The sequence below is a fragment of the Armigeres subalbatus genome, chromosome 2, assembly GCF_024139115.2.
Source record: "Armigeres subalbatus isolate Guangzhou_Male chromosome 2, GZ_Asu_2, whole genome shotgun sequence".
Classification (NCBI taxonomy): domain Eukaryota; kingdom Metazoa; phylum Arthropoda; class Insecta; order Diptera; family Culicidae; genus Armigeres; species Armigeres subalbatus.
In genome coordinates this window covers 261,674,961-261,698,208 of record NC_085140.1, presented here as the reverse complement: position 1 = coordinate 261,698,208, position 23,248 = coordinate 261,674,961, and the positions used below count along the sequence as shown (strand labels likewise).

Genomic DNA, 23,248 nt, shown 5'->3' with positions numbered 1-23,248 from the left:
TGGGCTGTGTGACGCTGAAAACATGCTCCTAACATTTGATGCCTAAAAAATAAAAATAATTACACTAAATCTTACACTTTGAGCGATCCCGGCTGACATTCGCGTTAAACAATGTGTTCCATGAGTGCTGATGACTCATGATAACGCACCGAATCGGGGAAAAAAATGCAATGTAACGCAGAGTTTAAACCCTCTCTTGCGCTAAGGAATGCTGAAAACCTAACTTTTAGGAATTTGATTCGTAGAAACAAATTACATATCCGGAATTTCTTGCGTGGCAAAATAAGTTATACTATTAGCTAACTCAGTTAAACCCTGACTACCCCACATTATACTGGCCCGTTTGGAGTCATCCAGTGGCACTTGGTCTTAACATTCGTTTTCTTTTTAAATTCTACAACATTTCTTCACGCCATATTAATCATATGTACAACGAATGCTTGACTATTACTATAGGGGAGACTGGGTAGACTTGATCCCCTTTTCTGATTTCCGATGTATCACAGCCAAAAATGAATAAACATACGCAATTTCCACACAGACTCTCTAAGAAATATAGTATTTAACTTTGCTGATGTATGACAGTCCTTAAATTATTGTTGTTATTGATACACAATCGATTTTTTGGAGTGCTGTCAAAAATCGACTTTTAAAATATTCGGGGGAAATTGATCCTTCCCCAAGAACTTGCTTTATAAAATTAGAAAGATGTCCTCAGGTTTTTTAAATATTTTTCCTTCAAAATACGCGGAATTTTCGAATTGCTGTGCGTATACGTGAACGATTTTTGTTATTGAATTTGACAGCACGTGCAATTTTAAAATTTGGGGAGACTTGATCCCCTTTTTATGATATCTACGTAATAAATATTTTTTCCTGACAACCCTCCATCAAAACTGTCAAATTTACAAAAAAATAGAAGCCTGAGAATAGATTTATATTTTTTGAATTTTTTCGCCAAATTTTTGTATGGGTGACTAAAGGGGGATCAAGTGTCCCCATATTGAGGCAATAACTTCAAATCCAAATATCCTAAAACTTTGATGGAATGTTGACATTTTCATCAGTACAGATCATTAAGCATATTTATGGCTTTGTGCTGAGAAAAAACGAAAGCATTTGGTCATTGTTATGAAAAATCTTTAGGAAGGTCAAAACATACAAACCGCCCTGCAGAATAAATAAGGTTGTCAATCCAAAAAATAACTCACCACATAAAGGTCATTTGTCTAGAGGATCAATACTAAAAAATACGCTAGAACAAAACTACTTTAGTCTTCGATAAAACAGGGGGTGATCAAGTCTCCCCGGGGATCAAGTCTACCCACCTTCCCCTACTAAGTATAGTAAAAGACCGGAAGTAATCATGGGGCCAGCCACCACCATCGACGGTATGACGGGGCAAGATGAGCACCTTAATAATTATACTTAAGGTGATTATATATTAAATTTGATAAAATACGTTACGCAACAGATTCAGCGCATAGTAAATCATGATTGTAGATTGTGTAAAACACTTTCAGTATTTTGTGTATTATTTGTTTGTTTTAAAATGAAGTTCTCATCTTGCTTCACTTCAAAAATATTATTTTCTAATGCTGATTTCTTATAAAAATACCCAAGTTTTCACCAACTTTTGCTAATTCATCTGTATTTCAGCCTCATTTTATTTTTATAATATTTTTTCAGTGTCAAGTCTTTTGTTGGACTATAGTTTAACAGTGTCCGGGGTTATTTAGAGAGGAAAAGGCATGATAGCGGTAAAACGGGTGCTCTTCTTGCCCCGGGGGCGATCTTGCTCCGTCCTCCCCTATAAAAAAATGTATGGCTTTCTTTCAACAACAGTTGCACACCATTACTGATTGTCTAAACAGAGTGATTTTTTTTTATCAAATAAAGAAAATGCATACAAAACAAACAACAGAAAACAAATAGAAATCCACAAAAATGGGACCTTAAAGTATGCTCAGGCAGGTATTTCGTTTTTCGAATGTCAATGGGATTTCATAACAATAATCCAACCTTCATTCGGTAGTACCCCAGCTTAAATAGATCTAAATTAATTTACAGCTTAGCTCCACCCCGTCTCACTTGCTAGGGTAAAACTTTTTCGATGGATCCTTCGCCATGTCAACCAAAATCTGTGCTGGTTGGAATGGAGCCCCGTAGAGATCGGCATACGTTCGCATTTTGTCCACCAGCTTGCCAGCACCGTATTGATCCACCCAACGGAACGGTCCACCGGTGAATGGCGGGAATCCGAGGCCGAACACAGCACCAACATCACCTTCCAGCGGGCTGTCCAGGATCTTCTCTTCGAGACACAGCACCGCTTCATTCACGAATCGCGAAACCATTCGCAGTTGCATATCTTCAACACTGTTGGCGCCACGCGATTGGAGGGAATACTTCTCCTTCAGGATAGCCAGAGCAGCTTGATTTACTTCGCGGTTCTTGCTCTTACCTCCCTGGTACACAAACACACCCTTTCCGGATTTACGTCCCATGAAGCCGGCCTTGACCATATCCTCCATTACGCCGAGGTTGCCACCACTGAAGCGCTCGCCAAATGCCTTGGACAAATCGACAGCAATGTGCGCTCCAACATCGATACCGACTTCATCGGCCAGAGTGGCTGCACCCACCGGGAATCCAAAGGATTTGGTCATCTTGTCAAGATCCTTCGGGTCTACACCTTCTTGAAGCAGTCTGCAAAATAAAAAAAAGAAAATTTAGGAACCTATGGGTAAGCGTTTTGCGATGTATTTTCCGATTTGTTGTTATAGGTGGATGTTAAAAATGTAAAAAGAAGAATGTTTATTTTATGAGACTATGCGGTAGTGTTATCGTAAACTTATTGCTCACCTGATTGCTTCCGACAGCATAGTGGAGAGAATGCGAGTCGTGTAGAATCCTGGACCATCTCCAACTGTAATAACTACCTTGCCTTGCTTCAGTCCAACTTCAACAGCGGCAGCGGCGGTCTCCTTCGAGGTTCCCGGATGAGTGATGATTTCGAGCAATTGCATTTTATCTACCGGAGAGAAGTAGTGCATTCCGACAACATTTTCTGGTCGCGAACTGCCGGCGGCAATTTTCGTAATAGGAATAGCTGAGGTGTTGGTCGCGATGATGCAGTGCTTGGGAACAACTTGCTCTAACTCTTTGATAACCTTATGCTTGATGTCAATATTTTCGAATACTGCTTCGATGATAATGTCTGCATTCTTGAAGGCATCATAGCTAAGAGTAGCATTTAGATTGGACAAAATCTGATCCTTCTCGATGCCGCTAATTCTCTTACGCTTGATAGCATTCTGCAGACCACCTTGGATCTGGCCAATACCCCGACCAAGACCAGCCTCGGTTGTGTCCTTCAAAGCTACTTGATATCCTTTGTCGATGCTCACCTGAACGATACCAGCCCCCATCAATCCTGCTCCCAAGACACCAATCTATTTGTTTGAAAATATGAATTAACAAAAAATACCAAAACAAAACAACGTTGAAATAAACTTACGTTCTTTGGTGGATTGGCTGGCCTGCCGAAACGGTTCTTTTTGCATTCGGTTTGTCCACGGAACAATCCGATGAGACCTTTCGATTGGGGTGTTTGTGATAGCTCACCGAATCCCTTGCGTTCCGCTTCAGATCCAGCGTCGAAACCTTTATCGACGCCAACTCGAATAACGTCGAGAATCTAAGATAACAGATGCGAACATTTATTATGCAATGTCACATTATGTAACATATGACACCAATGTACCTTAAGCGGTGCAGGATACAGTCCTCCAGATAGCTTCATAACCTGCTCCCGAGCCTTGCCGAAAACTTTATCCTTGACCCAGTCGACCGAGAAAGCAAAGTCCATGACTGAATTCACCAAGCCGGTTTTCTTTCTGTTGACTTTGAGCTTATCAGAGGCTAGGTCCTTAGCTGTTTGGATAGCAACCTTCTCGAGATATTCGATAGTATTTTGCTCGGCAGTCTTCAAACCAGGTCCCAATGGGGTTACAAGCAAATCCACAATACCCAGCTTTTTGGCCTTGTCGGCCTTAACATGTTTTCCTGTGAGAGCCAGATCTAGTGCTGTGGGGATCGAACTTAATTTTGGTAGCCTTTGAGTGCCACCAGCGCCAGGGAGTAGCCCAAGCATAACTTCTGGTAAACCCAGATTTGTTCTCTTATCTTTCACGGCGATACGATATTGACATGCCAACGCTAGCTCCAGTCCACCGCCCAAGCAAACACCATTGATGGCAGCCACCACAGGTTTGCGCGATTTTTCCAACTTATTGAACATCAGTTGACCGTCGTGGGAAATTTTGGTTGCCTCCTCGGCGCTCTTGCACTTCTCCAGCATAGTGATGTCGGCGCCTGCGACGAAGCATCCTGGTTTTGCGGAGATCACAACGGCGGAATTGACAGCGGGGTTGGTTTCCAAATCACGGAAGACGGCATCGAATTCGGCCTGCACTTCGGCTCCGAGGGAGTTCATCTTCACATTGGGTGAGTCCAACGTGACAACCAGCACATTGTCGACGATCTTGGTTTTAATGTGTTTTCCTTCTGGGGCACTGGCCAGGAAGCGGCTTTGCAGCATTGGAGTGTTTCCTGTAAGAGAGCGATGAATGAATTAAAAGATAGTCTAAAAATAACCCAGATTTATTTGTTGTAAGGCCTTAGGGTCGCTGGGATAAGGCCGCAGTCATACAAGAAATCTCTGAAGAAAGGCCTTAGGATCTACACGCATAATCAAAGGTGTATCGACTAGTTTCAAAAGTGGTGCATGTTCTATGTGGCCCTTGGAATAGAAACTTGGAATAGTAACCTTGCCTATTCATTCCTTAGACAAATTAGAAAATAAACTCTAAGATATTATATTCTAAGTATCACAATGAATAGTGTAATACTTTAAATAGGATGATTGATCTCCAGTTATGGTGATAATCTGCGAGTGTTAAACCTTTGGCAACGCGTAGCCTAATTACCTCAAGGAATAAAATAGATCCAATCCCTACTTCTCCGTGGTGCCGGCCAGGGTACCAGCAACTTTACGGAAGATCGGGTAACTAATCCCTGTGGGAGCTATGGTCGTATGTTGATACGGGGGTTTGCTTCTATCCAGTGATGGAAATCAGATCGAATGTCTGTTCTCCATGATGGTAGCGGCGGCTCACAACAGCGTATGTTCTCCATGTTAGGAGCGGCTGAAGATCATCCGACAGCCAGCGGGGGACTCTAAGCCAAACTGTGAACACTGTGCTGCATCGTGTCAGCATCGAGAAGGCAGCTCTTCAGTGCGAAGTAGGTAGCGCAGCCCTGGTAAGCTTCCTACCAAAGATTCTACAGTTACCAAGAAAGGCAAAAGTAGAGCGAGCGGATAGATTCCACGACAACAGACCCCGCAACGAATGAAGAACAACGATTGGAGAACGTGAAACTTTGAATGAAACCGCACATGTTGGGCTCCTGAATCGTGAGCTGTAGCAGCAATCCAGGAAATACGGCTGTCCAAAACCGTAGAACGTGAATTCCGAGCGGTGGATCCCATCGCAAACACTTCATTCAAGTGTCACATCTACTTATTCGGCGGTGGCAGAGTAGAATGTGGAGTTAGCTTCATGGTGATTGGAACACAGATGAGGCGAATTATCGAGTGGAAGCCGATAAGCCTGATCAGCATCTATGCCCCCACGAGCAATAAGCCCGATGACATGAAAGGTGCGTTCTATGAGAGACTTGATAAGGCCTAAGAAGAGTGCTCAAGTAAAAACTGTTATCGGGGATGTGAATGCGCAGATCGGGAGAGAAAGCTTCTTTCGCCCTGTACGAAGCTTTCATCCCGCTGCTAACGATAAAGGTCTGCGACTTGACCTACGGACGGCATTTCTCAGACCAGTGATCCTCAAAGTGCGGCTCTCTATGCCTTTTCCTGTGGCCCGCGAAGGATTTCTGAGAATACACTACATGTGGCCCATTAATAAGCATTATATAGGAAAAGCTTTTTATCATTCCTAATAACTTAGTGTACTCGGGAACCTATCAAGTTCACATCATTAAGATGTTGTAGCACGATTTATATATCGTGAATAGTTTTATCATTATGATTCATGAAATTCATAACTTGGGCCGACAGCTATGAAAATTCGATTTTACCGTGGCAGGTTATGATAATACATATCAAATTTGTATTTGATCGCAGATTAAAAAAAAACTAAGTTGGGTAGAGAGAAAAGATGTGAAATGTTGACAAAGCAGATTCAATGGATACGGGGAATTGAATGATATCCCATCGTTATTAGCTGGTTATGAAACAACTTCACTCAAGGCCAGCTGTTGTATAACTGGTAATACGTCCGTGTACCTTATGGAATAGTGTGGGTTCAAGTCGCACCGTCAGCCAATCTTTTTTCGCAATATCTCATAAAAAATACCTTAAATGGCAAACTTAACTATGTGCATCAAAATTGAACATCTTTTCCAAAAAAAATATAAGTTAGGTTCTGATGAAATTGAACTGAAATTTTGCTGGATTATTAACTCCAGAGAATACGTTGACTATCAAGAATAGATTCTGTTCGGAATAAGATTCTAATTCTTTCCAGAATCACGAACAAATTCTGTTCAGAACCTTCAAACGAATTCTGATCAAAATCTTAAACAGATTATGTTCAGAATCTAAACGGCATCTATTCAAAATTTTAAACGAATTCCGAAAGGATTCTGCTCCGAATCTCGACCAGTTCCCCTCAGATTTTCTTTTTGATTCTTGTCCTCCATATTCTCTTTAGAATTTCAAACGGACGACTTCTGATTCTGTTCAGAATCTTAAACGGAATCTGTTTAGAACTTAAGACGGATTATGTTTGGAACTTCAAACGAATCATGCTCAAAATCCTGAGTGGATGCGATACAGAATCTCAACCGGATGCTGCACTGAGTAGTATTCCAGCCCAAATCCTGGCCAAAAGTCAAAAACAAAAATTTTAGATATTTCCATATTATTTTTCGTTTTTGAACTCTCAAATAGTAATACTAATTTGCCAAGGGATTTTTGAAACAATATTGTTTGCTTGTAAACAATGCTGACTGTCAAAACTTCACTATAATTTCAATGCAAGTTTAATCGCAATTGTGCATAAAAAATGTTCCCTTTTTTTCGTGTTTTTTTTGGTTATTAGTGATTTTGAAGATGAAAATCAATATAGGTATCAATGATGAGGGTATGTAAAATGTTTTCAAGAGTGATTCGATATGAAACCGTTATTAGGTGATTCATAATCATGATATTAATTGTCAGCTTGTTCCTACCTTTTTTACAATAATACCTATGTTTTACAAAATTAAACTTTTAATAAGGTTCCAAACCCGTCCAAGCAACCAAATTTTCTGCGTTGGAAAGATTGGAGTTTCCCTCAAAACCTCCTCAAAACACATTTCACGCATCCTCACGCAATCGTGACTTATTTGTATTTTAATAAAGTAAAGATTGCTAAAAAGCTAGTCAAAAAGATAAATAATCTTGGTTTTGAGCGACAAAACTCACATAAATTATGTTTTGCTTCCGAAAAAGAGTGAGGTCAAAAATTTTGTAAGTAATGATAATAAAAGAATGAAGAATAAAATAAGAAAGATCATACTCAATGACGGATCCAGAGGTGGGCACCGCTCGTCGCAAGCACGCTGTAGTTTTCAAAGGCAGCGTTCTTGCGCCAAGTGCTGCTTTATCAAATAACAATAACTGACGCCACCAGTGGTCATACTGCACTGCTATGAATGCAAAAAGCATAAAAACGAAAAAATACACTTTGCTGTGTATATTGAATGCCTTTACAGACAATAAAATGATTGACATAGTTTTGGCCACAATTTTACTCTGCGTACTCCTATGTATGCTGCTTAGAATCCCGATAGGGTTTTTCTCAGAACCCCTTCGATATATGCTACGACAAGTTATAATCTTCTATCTATCTATCTATATCATAGCTTCCCAAAGTTGGGGGTCGGGACCCTCTTCCATAAGATTTCGCGACCCACCACTTTGGGAAACTATGATCTATATAATAAAAATGAAATGGTCTGTGTTCGTATCCGCATAACTCGAAAACGGCTCGATAAATTTTCTTCATTCCTTCAGCAGGTATGATGGTTATCGTTTCCGACGGGTTCATATGATATTTCCTCATGCGAATAAGGTCGAGTAAATTATGAATAACTAAAACAAAGATTCGTATGGGAATTTCGCAAGGGCCGTTCACAACGCGCTTTTTCGCCTACTATGCAGGACAATGGACAATAAACCTCGAGCATGAAAAACATGAGTCCGAATTACAGAATCGGTCGACATATCATTCTTGTTTAAATAAATTACGCGAGGTAATAACAATTTAATTACGCCTGTATTTAGTAATGATTTGGTAGATTCAATTTGCCTATCAGTTGTTCTTGTCTCTTCATAATATGTCCTGGTGGCTGTTACATATACATTCTTGCAACTCCCTGTATAGATAAGCTGTCTTGGCATCCAATTGTTTAAGTATCAGTTTGCGTTTGCTTTCCTCAGCCAGAAATGTCCTTAACGTGGAATTGTTCATGACAGTGGCAAATATTTCTTGGTAATCCTCACCATATCGTTGAGTACACCCTTGTGCAACCAAACGTGCTTTGAACTTGGTGACCTCACCAGCAGCATTGAATTTCTTTCTAATTTACCTTTTGTAGCTCGTTTTGGTATTCTAGGGATTTGTTGCATCTCCTCATGATTGTCTGTCATCTAGTTCTACAGCTCCTGGTGAACTCTCGAAGCTATCGTTTTCTTGATCTAGATCAGTATCATCATCGTCGTCAGGAATTCATTAAATTTGGATTGTCATCATTACATTCCAAATTAACAGTGAATTCTTCCAATGATTGCGTTTCGCAGGTTGATTGGCCATTAGGGTTCAACTTTTCCAAAAACTTATTATCACTAGGTCACTGTGTCACTCCCAAAAATGCGCAAATGAGAATAGATTAAATAGTATAGAGAGTATGTCAACGGTGTAGACATTGTTTCGGATAAACTTCTATCGACATCATTGTTTGGTGTACAGCCATCGGATCCAAATGGTATAAATTTCCATTGCGAGTGCCAGTTACAAATACTTCTTCGTTCTTCATTATCATGCAGCCGTGTTTCTTAAACATCACAACATAGTTGTCGTCGGTGATTTTGCTAATCGAGAGTAGGTTCGACTTCAGCTTTGGAACATGATGAACTTCCTTCGAAGTAACTTTCGTTGCATTTCCATTTCCATCTTTCGCATAAAACTGTCCGTTTCCGACACCGCAAGCTTCAACTTGATTTCCATCAAGCTAACTGATACTATGCTGGCGTCTTGTATCCAGTTGACTGAGAATCTTTGCGTCATGAGCGACCAGAAGTTTGCACCAGAATCGAGACACCAAGGCTTCTCTTCTGTAGAAGCTACTTTAACTCCAAAACAAGCTTCTCTTGATATTGTAGCGATATTTACCTGGTGATTACCTTTCTTCTTCGGGTCAATTTTCTTTCCGTGAAGAAATAGTTTACAATCCCTTCTGAAATGGCGCTCTTCGCGATAATAATGACAGACTTTCTTCTTCGATTCAAGGAACTCTACTCTTCCCACCAGTCGTAAATCTAAACGCCTTTTCCACAGTTTCTCCTACGTTTGTCCTCCGACGCCAGTCGTCCAAAAGCTTACCAGTTACATAATCAAGTGTTAACTCTTCCTTAGGGCGACCCTCCAGCGTGGTTAGCAGTACATCATAGGACTTGCCAGTATCATTGCAGCAATTCAGTGATCTTTAAACTTTTTACCCATTGCACTTAACTTGTGAATCAACGTTGTCATATTGGCCTGATGCTCCAGAACGTTTCCACCTTCAGTCAACGTCGTCGTTATCAACTTCGTGCACCTTTGGGGGCGATTCAAATATGACGTCCACTACTTTTTGGGATTTCTAGAAACAACATCCCCCCCCTTATGTCACGCTTTTTTGTGTACCTAGTACATGTACTGTCACAAAATCTTAGACCCCTTCCCCTAAAACTTGTGACATCATTTTTGAACGACCCCTTGTCATGGTTTGTCTTCAATGAACCCCACACGTCGTTGGCCGTGGTGGACTGCATATCATGTACCATTTTTCAATTGTCTCTAGAGTGACTTTGATAAATGCTCGTGCTTTTCCGGCTATGGTTTTCCAAGCCGCACCATAGGTTCTTTCGACGGTTTGTCCGCTACAATCGAGAACAAATCCTCCATACGGAATTTCAAAACAGCATATAGCTCGTCCCATCTAGCTAATCTACTTATACGTTAGTAGTCACCTCCGTTTCAGCCATTTCAAGATTCAAGCAACTTCAACTTCCATGCGCACACAGGAATCCTGGACTCATAACCTGTTGGTTAAATAAGTTACGCGAGGTACTTTTTCTTCTTCAGCTCTACATTGAAAACTGGAACAAGGCCTGCCTTTTAACTTAGTATTCTATTAGCATTTCCTCAGTTATTAATTGAAAGCCTTTCTATGCCTGCCGTTGCATGAGTTTGTATCTTGTGTAGCAAATACAATGAATAGGGAGTTGTGAACGTTTCCCACCGAAATCATCCTAGACCGGAACGAGAATCGAACTCGCCATCTCTCAAGGCTACTGGAGACCTATTGCATTATACTAAGTCAATAACCGCTAAGTCAATAACCGCGCCCACCATTTCCTTACGATCATCAAGGAAAGGAAGAAACACAAAAGAAAATTTTGGCTCCAGTTTGACAACCAAATCGATTCTATTCGCACCACCCAGGCTAGCAATGAGAATTTGATTTGCAAAGAGATTTAGCTATATGATTAACGAAATTATCTAACATTAAATGGGAAGGGGCAGGGATCGAACCCTTGATATCCTGCATATGAGTAGTGGCACAGGGCTGTTCAAATATACAAAATTCTGTAATATGCAATATAATCTAAAAAAAAAAACAAATGTTGCAATTATACTCGTTTCAACAGATCAAAACTTCTGTGTGGCCCTTGCTAGTAATCATGCTGGACAGCTCTGTTATAGATGTAAGATTCATCATCGAATATTGACTCGGATCTCTATCTTGTAGTTGCAAAAATTCTGTCGCGACTATCCAGCGCCACGAATTTACGGAATAACAGTTTGTGTTTTAAGTTACACATTTGTTTAGCAATAACAGTATGTATATTTTTAAAATTTACTGTTGATGTATATAAATTAATAAAAGAACATTGGTATTCTATAATAAAATATAACAGATGTTTGTAGATATGTAAGACATATGTACTGTTTGATATTTGAATGAGGCCTAATAATAATCTATGCAGAATATTAGATAACTTTGAATAATTTTATAAACTTAATTTTAGTCAGCCACCAGTTGTGTCCAAATCACATAATAATTTCAATCCACAGCTGATAAACAATCGTTATCAACAACTGCAATCGTAATCATCATCTACACTGACTTGTGTATTTTCAACCGGTTTCATAACATATAGATAGTGAATGCGAAGCAATGTCCATTTCCCCATTCCTCACTACATATAGGGGAAACATCATAAGCATAATGGTTTCAACCAATATATTTTTATATTATGTTCAATATCAATAATTAGTTATTTCATGCGATATTATTTCCAATCATCCTTGTATGCACCCAATACTAATTAACTGCAAAAAAATAATTTTTCGATGCAATTTTAGTAGGGTGGCGAATAGATCTGTCAACACATCGTGTGCATCCACAACTTCACATCACCTTTACACACGTTCAGATAGATGTAAGCAAGCTAACATACGACTACTATGATTGAAGCTGCATGATTCCGTCATTGGCTCTCGCGATCAAAGTCCAATTTCCACTTAGGAAGGAAGGCACTGTGTGAGCTGGATTACACATATCCAAAGTCTGAAGCTCACCGATAAGGATGCGATTTTATAACAAACATTTTGCTAGTGCTGAATCACTTGACCAGATAATTAGAAGACCAAGTGCGAAAACTCTGACTTACCTCTGAAATTAATCGACCGGGCAAAGGTCAGATTACGCTGCATAGATGTTCCAATCAGTCTTAGGCTGGCCATTTTCTCGTCACTTTTTCTGCGAAAGAAGTGACGAAACATAATGAAATGAAAAAGCGAAATATAGATATAAATCCTCATACTCACAGCAATGAATTGCTACCGTATCAAACTAAAGTAAACGTTACTAAACTAAAATGTCCACGAAATAAAACAAAATATCAGAACGCAATCAGACGGAACGAACTAGGTAGGTTAAAAAAAATAAACCACTAACCCGACGACGAGCAACGATGTCCGTCCCGTTGCAATCACTTATGACAAATGAATAGATGGATGTCGTCTTATCTGCGTTCGCATTCACTCTGTCTCTATCTGCTGACAATCGAATCGACTTGGATGTTTGCGAGGTTGTTTGCTGATGTTAGTAAGTGGAATAATATTAGTGATACGTCTGATGTTGACGTCCAGTCCATTCAGGGGTTGAAAATTTTGAATACAACGTTAATAAATAAATATATTGTATTTAATTATGTACCATGCCAAAAAATCAGTTGTCTTTCAATTGACTTTTGTAAATTAGGTGTTTGAGGCCTTCTTTAGCCTAACTTAATGTGACTAGTTTCGATTTCCCGCGGTCTAGAAAATTTTCAGACTACTTTTTTATGAAATCGGGGACGATGACGTTATCGTTTTGCTGACGGAGATAATATATACGTCTATAGACGAGCGTCATAAATATTGAAGAGCTATGGCCTGGCAGCGCGCTGTGCAGTCTCAGAGGGAGCGTAAACGCTGTTGCACATCACTGTTTCGTGCACTCGTATGCACGACATGTCGGCTGTCCGAACTCGTCTACGCGTTAAACTTTGGATTGACTCAGTTCTCAACAGGTCACGGATGCTTCAAGTAGTACTTGCACAGGCTCGGACTCCTCCTCCTCCTGCTTGTCCGAGATGTCGAGACGTAACAGCAATAGCTAAGCACATTCTGTTCATATGTGTTCGGTTCGACGCGGAGAAGAATGCGATTATAAAGGCGTGCGGAATGGACACTGGGGTGCTGTGTCGTGTCGTCACTTCCAGGATAGCCGTCATCCTACAACGAAGTAAGAGCGCGGACTAGCAGCAGGCCGCCTTAGGCGAACTATGAGCAATGTCGATAACGGACAGATGCGCAACGTCACACCTGTCAGCTTGTAGTCATCGCGTAGTCCCAGAGCATGGTGTTACGGCCTATTGCGTAGAAGCTCCGTGGATCGAAAGTTGAAATAATGTTTTTTACAGGGTAGGGAGCGGGACCATTCTCGTCCACAACGTTAATAACTTGACCGCGGTCCAACCAAATGGCTTGATTTTCTGTACATCACTAGATATCGGCAGAAACTAAATATGTACTACAAGACAAATAATTCGGCTGTAATACGCTCGAGTAATGAACGTTGCTGACGGGAATGGGGGGTGTTGCCCAAATGGTTTTCTACCCTATATGACTGAAACTCTAAAGCTTGAACCTTGGCCTAATATGCTGCGGTTGAGCACATTTATCGTTATGAATCTTTTCTTCATGTATGTTCCACCAAAATTATTCCACCACGCTTTGCTTACTTTGGGTTTTGATTTGCCAAATAGCAAAAGCGACGAAGAATGTCCATAATATTTTATTTAAACCAACGAAAGTCTCGAGCGAAATGGAAAAAAAATGTTGATATTAATTGTAATAAAAAGAACCAGCAAAGGCACTGAAAAAGAATTAGTGAAAAGTATTTTCTCCATTCATTCTTGCGAGAAATAAATTCGCTTGAGCTTACCCGACGCCTCAACATTTGGTCCGTCCGAACCGGATACCGGCCTAGTCCTTTGTAGTGAAGCCTTCCATCCAAATATACGAGGTTACCATTGGAAGCAATCGTTCCCTCATGGTCAACACGTTGACCAATCGATATTCCTATCGGTTAATGCAGCTGGTAACATCCGATCAGCCTGCAAGGACACCAAATAGTGTGTGCGATTACTACGACAAACCGTTGGTCGTCCGAGAAAGTGAAATCGCGTGTGGTAATTGTGAAAGTGATTGCGCAAGCGTTCGCGTGGTTCGGACAAAGCTAAATGTTGAGTATAGTGAGATTGTATAAGCGTTAGCGTACTTTGAACAACGCTAGTACTGTGTACCATTAAAGTGAATCATCGCGTTTATAATCGTTAACGCACGCGTGTGACGAGTGAGAATGGGTGTAGATCACACTCCCAAGTCCGACAAGGACAAGTCCAAGAACAAACCCAAAACCGATGAGAGTAACTCGGAAGCATTGAAGAAATTGGCCAAATCAAACGGGAAGTCACGCTCTTCAATCACAGCCACGAGGCAACCGACCCACCCAGGCGACTCCAACATTGCTGAAGGTGTTCGCGAATAAACTCGATGAGCACTACCAGGAATACATTGCAGTGCATTGAGAAATCCTGGAAGCAACCCCATCATCGAAGTTGGAGGAACAGGATGAAATACCGATGGCGTTCGACGAGCTCCATCAAATAGACTCGAGCGGCTTTCCTCAACACAAACCGTAGCTCCAGCGAGAAGAACCGGAAACCCCCAGATAATAGTCCAGCAACAGCCACTGTGAGCCAGTTTCGATGGGAAGGTAGAGAACTGGCCGATGTTCGGAGACATCGTCCTTCGTAGCAATGACTCCGACATCACAGCTAAAATAATCCAAGACAATAACAGACCTGGAAACTGCTGAAAGACAAGTTTGAGAATCTCAGTGTTATCGTCGACACTGATTTGGAAGGCCTGCTGGAACTGAAGCCCATCGTAAAAAAGAACCACAAGGAATTGCTGTAGCTGGTGAAAACAGTACCGGCACGTTGGAGGTCTGGAGTATCAAGCCATCCAAGTCGATGCGATGTCAGCTCTACTGCTGACAAAAATAGTAACGGCACGATTGGATGACCATACGCTTCGGCTGTGGGAGAGACTGATGCCAGGAACACGAAAAACTTTCAGACTTCGCAGAAACTATGAAGAGCAAATGCCAGGTTTTAGATAAGTTCCAGAATTGATACAAGCATTCCCAACGTTGAACAACTGGATACCAGCTCAACGTAATGCAATAGTGAAGAAGTTGAACTTGTGCTACAACTGCCTTCAATCCGGCCAACGATCCGACGCGTGCCCATCGAATAAGACGTGTTTGAAGTGTCAACGCAAGCACCATACCAATTCTGCATGAGGAACCCAAGCAAGCACCGGAAAAGTCTATTCCACTAGTGCAGAAGATAAGCACGGCTCCAACATTGCAGCCAGAACGTCAAACTCCCCGTTCAGCCGTCATCAAACACCGCCGTTCCGAACAATCAACAGATGGAACCCAAAACGGTGATGCTCATAATGGGTTTCGAATTCCTGCTTCTGGACTCTGGCTATTAGGTGAATTTTATTTCGAAAGCTATGGTCGACCGTCTGTCAGTCCAAAGAGTACCGACACTTGTACCCATCACGGGAGTGTGTCGTATCCAACACTGTGTCTTTGTCATGTGCATTTGGTTTGACGCAGTTAGCCTTCTCCAGAATTCTCTCTAAAGGCTACCTTTAAGGCGACCTTATACCTCGGGAATTTGGTCCGCGGATTTTTTCCCCAAGTATTTTTGCACATGCAATGTTTTCGGGATTTGGGCACGGAAAATCAAAATCCCGGCCCCATTTAAAATACACGGGGCCCAAAATCCGGCGGAAAATTTTCCCGAGGTGTAAGGTAGCCTTTGCAACACTACGACTTCCGTCTTGTGCTATGCTAACGCCAACCTCCTTGAGTTGAACAATTCCTCTATTCTTCATATGAAGCTTTCAGGGGAGCAGGGACTATGTCCATGAGCTTGACGATCCCTCCCCAGGCCATCTGCGAGTTGTGGCGCCTGCCTAGGATGTGGTGGGGTTTGACAGTGGGCCCTGTTAAACATCTATAAAAAGCTGCATGTATCCGCAAGTAGGCTCAAGTCCTGGTGTTAGGTGGGACGCTAAACAGCCCTGACACGACGGCCCTCCGGCGAGACAGGAGGTTTGTGCAGGCCTAATAAGTCGGCTGGAAAACCAATAATTACGAACAATATAAGAGATAATGCGACTCGATATAATCGGCAAAGACCTAGGCGACGAATAAAGGATCACGATTGGTAGCTTGGAACATGGTACTGCAAGTCGCTAGGTTTCGCAGGTTGCGACAGGATGATCTACGATGAATTACATCCCCGCAACTTCGACGTCGTGGCGCTGCAGGAGATTTGCTGGACAGGGCAGAAAGTGTGGACAAGCGGGCATCGGGCGGCTACCTTCTACCAAAGCTGTGGCACCACCAACGAGCTGGGAACCGGCTTCACAGTGCTGGGTAAGATGCGCCAACGCGTGATTGGGTGGCAGCCAATCAACGCAAGGATGTGCAAGCTGAGGATTAAAGGCCGTTTCTTCAACTATAGCATCATCAACGTGCACTGCCCACACGAAGGGAGACCCGACGACGAGAAAGAAGCGTTCTACGCACAGCTGGACCAGACATACGATGGATGCCCACTGCGGGACGTCAAAATCGTCATCGGTGACATGAACGCGCAGGTTGGAAGGGAGGAAATGTATAGACCGGTCATCGGACCGGATAGTCTGCACACCGTATCGAATGACAACGGCCAACGATGCATAAACTTCGCAGCCTCCCGCGGAATGGTAGTCCGAAGCACCTTCTTTCCCCGCAAAAATATCCACAAGGCCACATGGAAATCACCTAACCAAGAAACGGAAAACCAAATCGATCACGTTCTAATCGACGGTAAATTCTTCTCCGACATCACGAACGTCCGCACTTACCGCAGTGCGAATATGCCTGCGCTCAAAACTCTCGACGGTGTACAACACGCGTCGAAGTCGGACGCCGCGGCTTAACATTGGGCGGCTACAAGACGGTAGACTAGCCCAAGAATACACCCAGGTTTTTTTTACACGGTTTGGTTTTCGTCGTTTGTGACCTTCAGCGTCAACAAAACAATGAGTTAACCCCACGAAAAAAATCACCAAAAATCAAAGAAAATTCATGGAGTATTTAAAAAGCTGCAAAAGTTTAGGTTAACCAAGAAATTAACGAATTCCAACCGCGTAAAAAAAAACCTGGGTGTACGCGCAGCAGCTGGAAGTGGCACTCCCAACGGAAGAGCTGATAGGCGCAGCGTCTCTTGAAGATGGCTGGAGAGATATTCGATCCGCCATTGGTAGCACCGCAACCGCTGCACTTGGCACGGTGCCCCGGATCAGAGAAACGACTGGTATGACGGCGAATGTGAGCAGTTAGTAGAAGAGAAGAATGCAGCATGGGCGAGATTGCTGCAACACCGCACGAGGGCGAACGAGGCACGATATAAACAGGCGCGGAACAGACAAAACTCGATTTTCCGGAGGAAAAAGCGTCAGCAGGAAGATCGAGACCGTGAAGAGACGGAGCAACTGTACCGCGCTAATAACACACGAAAGTTCTATGAGAAGGTGAACCGTTCACGTAAGGGCCACGTGCCACAGCCTAATATGTGTAAGGACATAAACGGGAACCTTCTTACGAACGAGCGTGAGGTGATCCAAAGGTGGCGGCAGCACTACGAAGAGCACCTGAACGGCGATGTGGCAGACGAAGATGGCGGTATGGTGATGGACCTGGGGGAACGCACGCAGGACATAATTCTACCGGCTCCGGATCTCCAGGAAATCCAGGAGGAGATTGGCCGGCTGAAGAACAACAAAGCCCCTGGGGTTGACCAACTACCAGGAGAGCTATTTAAACACGGTGGTGAGGCACTGGCTAGAGCGCTGCACTGGGTCATTACCAAGATTTGGGAGGAGGAAGTTTTGTCGCAGGAGTGGATGGAAGGTGTCGTGTGCCCCATCTACAAAAAGGACGATAAGCTGGATTGTAGCAACTACCGCGCAATCACATTGCTGAACGCCGCCTACAAGGCACTCTCCCAAATTTTATGCCGTCGACTAGCACCAATTGCAAGGGAGTTCGAGGGGCAGTACCAGGCGGGTTTTATGGGCGAACGCTCCACCACGGACCAGGTGTTCGCCATTCGCCAAGTACTGCAGAAATGCCGCGAATACAGCGTGCCCACACATCATCTATTCATCAACTTCAAAGCCGCATATAATACAATCGATCGGGACCTGCTATGGCAGCTAATGCACGAAAACGGATTTCCGGATAAACTGACACGGTTGATCAAAGCGACGATGGATCGGGTGATGTGCGTAGTTCGAGTTTCAGGGGCATTCTCGAGTCCCTTCGAAACCCGCAGAGGGTTACGTCAAGGTGATGGTCTTCCGTGTCTGCTATTCAACATCGCTTTGGAAGGGGTAATACGAAGAGCAGGGATTAGCACGAGTGGTACAATTTTCAATAAGTCCGTCCAGCTGTTTGGCTTCGCCGACGACATAGATATTATGGCACGTAACTTTGAGAAGATGGAGGAAGCCTACATCAGACTAAAAAGGGAAGCCAAGCGGATCGGACTAGTCATCAACACGTCGAAGACGAAGTACATGATAGGAAGAGGTTCAAGAGAAGACAATGTGAGCCACCCACCACGAGTTGGCATCGGTGGTGACGAAATCGAGGTGATAGAAGAATTTGTATACTTGGGCTCACTGATGACTGCCGAAAATGATACCAGCAGAGAAATTCGGAGACGCATAGTGGCTGGAAATCGTACATACTTTGGACTCCGCAAGACGCTCCGATCGAATAGAGTTCGCCGCCGTACCAAATTGACAATCTACAAAACGCTCATTAGACCGGTAGTCCTCTACGGACACGAGACCTGGACGATGCTCGTGGAGGACCAACGCGCACTCGGAGTTTTTGAAAGGAAAGTGCTCCGTACCATCTACGGTGGGGTGCAGATGGCGGACGGTACGTGGAGGAGGCGAATGAACCACGAGTTGCATCAGCTGTTGGGAGAACCATCCATCGTTCACACCGCGAAAATCGGACGACTGCGGTGGGGTACGTAGCCAGAATGTCGGACAATAATTCGGTGAAAATAATTGTCGACAACGATCCGACGGGCACAAGCTGTTGGGAGAGGTGGGGTGCGCAGCGGGCAAGGTGGATCGATCAGGTGGAAGATGACTTGCGGACCCTCCGTAGACTGCGTGGTTGGCGACGTGTAGCCATGGACCGAGCCGAATGGAGAAGACTTTTATATACCGCACAGGCCACTTCGGCCTTAGTCTGAATGAATAAATAATAATAACAAGTCGAGTCAAGTACGAGACACTGAAGACGGCCTTACATTTGAGGTCGAAATACGTATCTGTCAAGATACAATTAAGTGGTGGAATTCAATGGGATTGTATTAACTCATAAGACACAAGTGAAGACATTCCACTGAAAAGCTCAAACTAATTTTCTTATCAATAATAATGTCTCGACTGCCAGCAGCGCGCGCATCCAAAATATAGCAATAACCATTAATGCGCGCTGCCAGAACCATAATTGTGACTTAACTGGCGTCAGTCTCAATGCGCTTTTCAGCGCTCCCGTGGTGGGACGTCATAGTGTCAGCTTCAGTATAAACCGAGCCTGACGATATGACCAGATTTACACCGTTACACACTACTACAGAGTATCTATATCCCAACGTAACGGGAATTGAATTTGGCCTAGCGAAAGGCAAGTGAAGTATAAGTTTGAATCTGACCTGGCCAATGGTCTGTAAGTATAGTTTAATAAAATGACCCGGTAAGTAGTATTAAGTGTAGTAAAACGAGCTGGCAACGGCTCTGAAGAAGAGTTAGTGGAAAGTATTGTCTCCCTCCTTCCTTGCGAGAAAAAATTCCCTTGTTGCAAGAAGCAACCCAACGCCTCAACATCATCAACGCATTGAAAGCCAAGTACTTGTTTTATCTTTGGTATGGTATGCCTTGTAGCCAAGCATCTTACCACTGGATCTATGAAAGGCTCAATAAAATGGCACATTAATATCACAATGTTGGTGAATCATCTTATTTTGCCAAAATTCCATGTGGTCACTCCAACAAGTGACTATTGGTGTTTTTCGGTAGTTCTAGAAAAGTAATCTCAAGCATGGCTTCAGTAGTAGATTTATATAATTATGATGTACAAGCTATGATAACTAAATGTTTCGAATCAGATAATAAACATAAGAAAGATGGAAAATAGTTTGACAAGCAGCAATAATAGAGCGAATATTTGGTAACTTACCATATCCAGTTACTACAATTTTAAACGCTTGATGTCTTCTATTTTGAAATCAATCCTGCAATAAATACGATGTTTTATTTCATGCCTACCAAATAAATCCGCCACCAAAAGCTTACCTCAGCGCCAGAATCGTTCGCACCTCGTTAGGAGTTAATCTCCAAGTGGCTGACGATGAGTCCCAATACTCTGGCAGTTCGGACACACTTTCCAGATTGAGAATGGTTGCCATTTGGAGCAGCTTGGCGAGTTTATCCCGCACAGACCACGAAGTAGCCCCTGTTAAGAACGACGCAAGCGCACGAGCCTCCTGATCCAGTATCAGTCCACCAAGCCGATTAAATGTAGATTTTTTGATGGCACGTTCCAGCCGTGCCGTTATCTCAGTGGTCACTATACTAACTAACGCATCGTAGTTTCTCGGCGTTAGAGCAGACTTGAACATGGTGAACAGGCCATCAATGTGCACTATCAAATACTGGATAAAAGTTTCGCCGGCTTCGTAAGTAGCTAATTCTTCTTCGGTTAAATTATGGTTGTGGGAAATAAATTGATCCACCCAAGGATGCAACCGAGGTTTAATTGCAGACGTTCTTAGCTGCTGCAATCCGAAATCAACAAGCGCTTTCAAAGAATCACCGACCGATTTAAGACCAGATAGACAGCTATCCAATTTCTCCTTTTCGCGTACCGTCATAGCAGGAAAGTTCATTTTTATTTCGTCAGACATCATAGATCGTAGCGTTTCGATGAACTCCGTAGACATGTCCGCATTATTCAATGCGGTAATAAATTTATTTCTCGCCTGATCTACATCGCTGGTTTGCAGACGACCCTGTTGAATAGAACTTTGCAGCGCCGATTGTGCCAGGTCCATATAACCCGTGGGATATCCGGCTTTCAGCGGACTTTTGAGTGCATTCATGAAGTCCTGCTCTAAGCAGCTTGCAGCATTGTTAATAACAGCGCAAATGCCGTCCAGCGATTGAGTTCCATTCGACCGACGGATACATTTTCGAATGATGAAAAATACATCATCCAGCACGCTCGAGCACTGCTGACCAGTTTCGAGATTATCTAGAGCGATGGCTTTGAGAACGCTTTCCTCCATGAAGTATCGCTCGAAGAGCAGATATGTTCCAAGAACTTCCTGCATCTGGGTACTTAAGCGAGACTTTTTGATCAATTCGTCAAGTTGTTTGAGCTTGGCCTCTTTAGCGTCAGGTTCAAGATTACTTTTATCAAGATCATTCTGAAATGAAACAATAGAAAAGATAACTATGTTGTTCTAGGTTCTTGGGAATTTACTTACTAAACATCTACGCTTAATGAATTTGATGTACAGCTCGGCTCTGGAATGAATAATCGTAATCTCGCCTATCAACGCGTCGATATCTTTAGCATTCAACTTGTCCACCGATCCGCCACCGGAAGCCTTCCGATAGTGACCCACTGTTGCCTGGTTTCCACTATTTTTTATAAAGTCGTTGATTTGTGCAACCCTTCGACCGATTTGGCGAGTTTTGTTGAACTCGAGCACCAGTTTCACTACTTCATCATCACATTCCCTCTGCAGTATTGCAGCAACTTGCACCAATCTACCAGCTCCGTAACAGCTTTCTATAATTGCCTGGTTGACTTCCACTACTCGGGCAATATTTTCCAGGAGAACGGTCAACGTGTCGGAATAAGCAACCGTGGCTCTTTTTTCAGCCTTTGCGATATCCATCGAAGATCGCAGCTCCTTCTGAGCTTTAATTTGCAGCTTAGAGCAGATATACAGCATGAACTTCTCCAACCCTTCGTCGTGCATGCCGAGTAGAGGAAATATCTTGAAGAATCTTTCCGCCGATGCAAGATCATCTTTTTTGACAGCCTCATCAAACTTCTGATTGACTACCTGTCGTATCTGAGTTGCGGCTTGTTCCAGAGTGGAAACCGCTTTACTGACGGACGTAATGGATCCGGAAACGTCATCCGCGGTCTTTTGAAGAAGATTTTTGTCCATCGAAAGGAATCTGTTTACATGCAGCGCACCCTTTTCAAAATCTTCCTCCTTGATGGCTGTTATCACTCCTTGACTACATAACTGCAAATCAATTAGGTCGTGCACACGCTGCTGGCATTCCGAAACTCGGCTCCTGGCCTCGTCCAGTCGACGTACTTTAGCGCTTACATTTTCCGCCAGCTGAGAAGTATGGTCGATCATTCTGGACAGGTTGCGACTCTTATCTGCCACCAATGATAGGCCACTCAGAGCCATGCCTATGTTTCGCATTTTGGCTTCTAGTTGGCATTGTTGTGAGAGAATATCCTCCAAACGTGAATCGATATTTTTCTGAATAAAATTGCAAACAAAACGTTAGATATGAAATTGAAAAAAACGAGAAAGGGAAAAAATCTCAACAGAAACCTCTTTTGCCGAAATTTTCCTGCAAGCTGCGTCAATTCCTTCCTGTGTACTTGTATCACAATCCTCCAAAAATGTATCCAGCTTAAACATTGTTTTACCACTCTTGAATTCTATTAATTTGAAAATTATCACTATTCTGGGAAAACACCGCGACAATTTGAAATGATTTTGTTTTCAAATAAAAATGGACATGTTGGCATTCGAACTGTCACCATGAGTAGCGTCCCAGCTGATTCATGACGTCACCGAATAGCATTGGTCGCTTTATCGCAAGTTTTGCGCCGTGTTCGACTCCCATTGACTTCTCCAAATGAATGGAGGTGTGCGTGACTTCGCTGTATTCCTGTCAATGTGTGCTGTCTTCCTCCAAAAGTATTCGTGATATTTTTGCCGCAACAAGATTACCACCCACTTTTACTTTATATATTCTATACAGTGACGTTAGTGTGCGAAAAACTGCGCTTAGAGAACTCAATTACACGCAAAACGCGCAAAACTGAAAGT

At 42.9% G+C, this 23,248-nt stretch overlaps 2 protein-coding genes across 3 annotated transcripts; both read right to left on the bottom strand.

Moving 5' to 3' along the window:
• Positions 1–1,859: 1,859 nt before the first annotated feature.
• Positions 1,860–12,437, bottom strand: LOC134212155 (trifunctional enzyme subunit alpha, mitochondrial). 2 transcript variants are annotated; one of them, XM_062689764.1, is made up of 7 exons: positions 12,352–12,437; positions 12,222–12,266; positions 12,065–12,153; positions 3,767–4,614; positions 3,521–3,700; positions 2,866–3,455; positions 1,860–2,709 (listed from the first exon to the last, which is right to left on the bottom strand). In XM_062689764.1, the coding sequence occupies exons 3-7, from the start codon at positions 12,135–12,137 to the stop codon at positions 2,088–2,090; spliced, it is 2,313 nt and encodes a 770-aa protein (XP_062545748.1). In that variant the 5' UTR covers positions 12,138–12,153; positions 12,222–12,266; positions 12,352–12,437; the 3' UTR covers positions 1,860–2,087. The 2 variants fall into 2 exon arrangements, with proteins under 2 accessions (XP_062545748.1, XP_062545747.1); XM_062689763.1 differs by having other exon boundaries at positions 12,222–12,375.
• On the bottom strand, positions 12,222–22,966 carry LOC134212157 (conserved oligomeric Golgi complex subunit 4). The gene is made up of 5 exons (XM_062689765.1): positions 22,745–22,966; positions 21,644–22,669; positions 20,451–21,583; positions 20,335–20,389; positions 12,222–12,492 (listed from the first exon to the last, which is right to left on the bottom strand). The coding sequence occupies exons 1-4, from the start codon at positions 22,832–22,834 to the stop codon at positions 20,347–20,349; spliced, it is 2,292 nt and encodes a 763-aa protein (XP_062545749.1). The 5' UTR covers positions 22,835–22,966; the 3' UTR covers positions 12,222–12,492; positions 20,335–20,346.
• Between the last annotated feature and the right edge of the window lie 282 nt (positions 22,967–23,248).

Bases quoted from the DNA above. Each gene is read 5' to 3' on its own strand.
- LOC134212155 (XM_062689764.1), bottom strand. From the start codon at position 12,137: ATGGCCAGCCTAAGACTGATTGGAACATCTATGCAGCGTAATCTGACC. The intron at 4,615-12,064 runs GTAAGTCAGAGT...GCTCTCTTACAG, and splicing joins CCGGTCGATTAATTTCAGAG to GAAACACTCCAATGCTGCAA. The intron at 2,710-2,865 runs GTGAGCAATAAG...TTTATTTTGCAG, and splicing joins ATGCTGTCGGAAGCAATCAG to ACTGCTTCAAGAAGGTGTAG.
- LOC134212157 (XM_062689765.1), bottom strand. From the start codon at position 22,834: ATGTTTAAGCTGGATACATTTTTGGAGGATTGTGATACAAGTACACAG. The intron at 22,670-22,744 runs GTTTCTGTTGAG...AATTTTATTCAG, and splicing joins GGAAAATTTCGGCAAAAGAG to AAAAATATCGATTCACGTTT. The intron at 20,390-20,450 runs GTAAGCTTTTGG...TATTTATTGCAG, and splicing joins CGAACGATTCTGGCGCTGAG to GATTGATTTCAAAATAGAAG.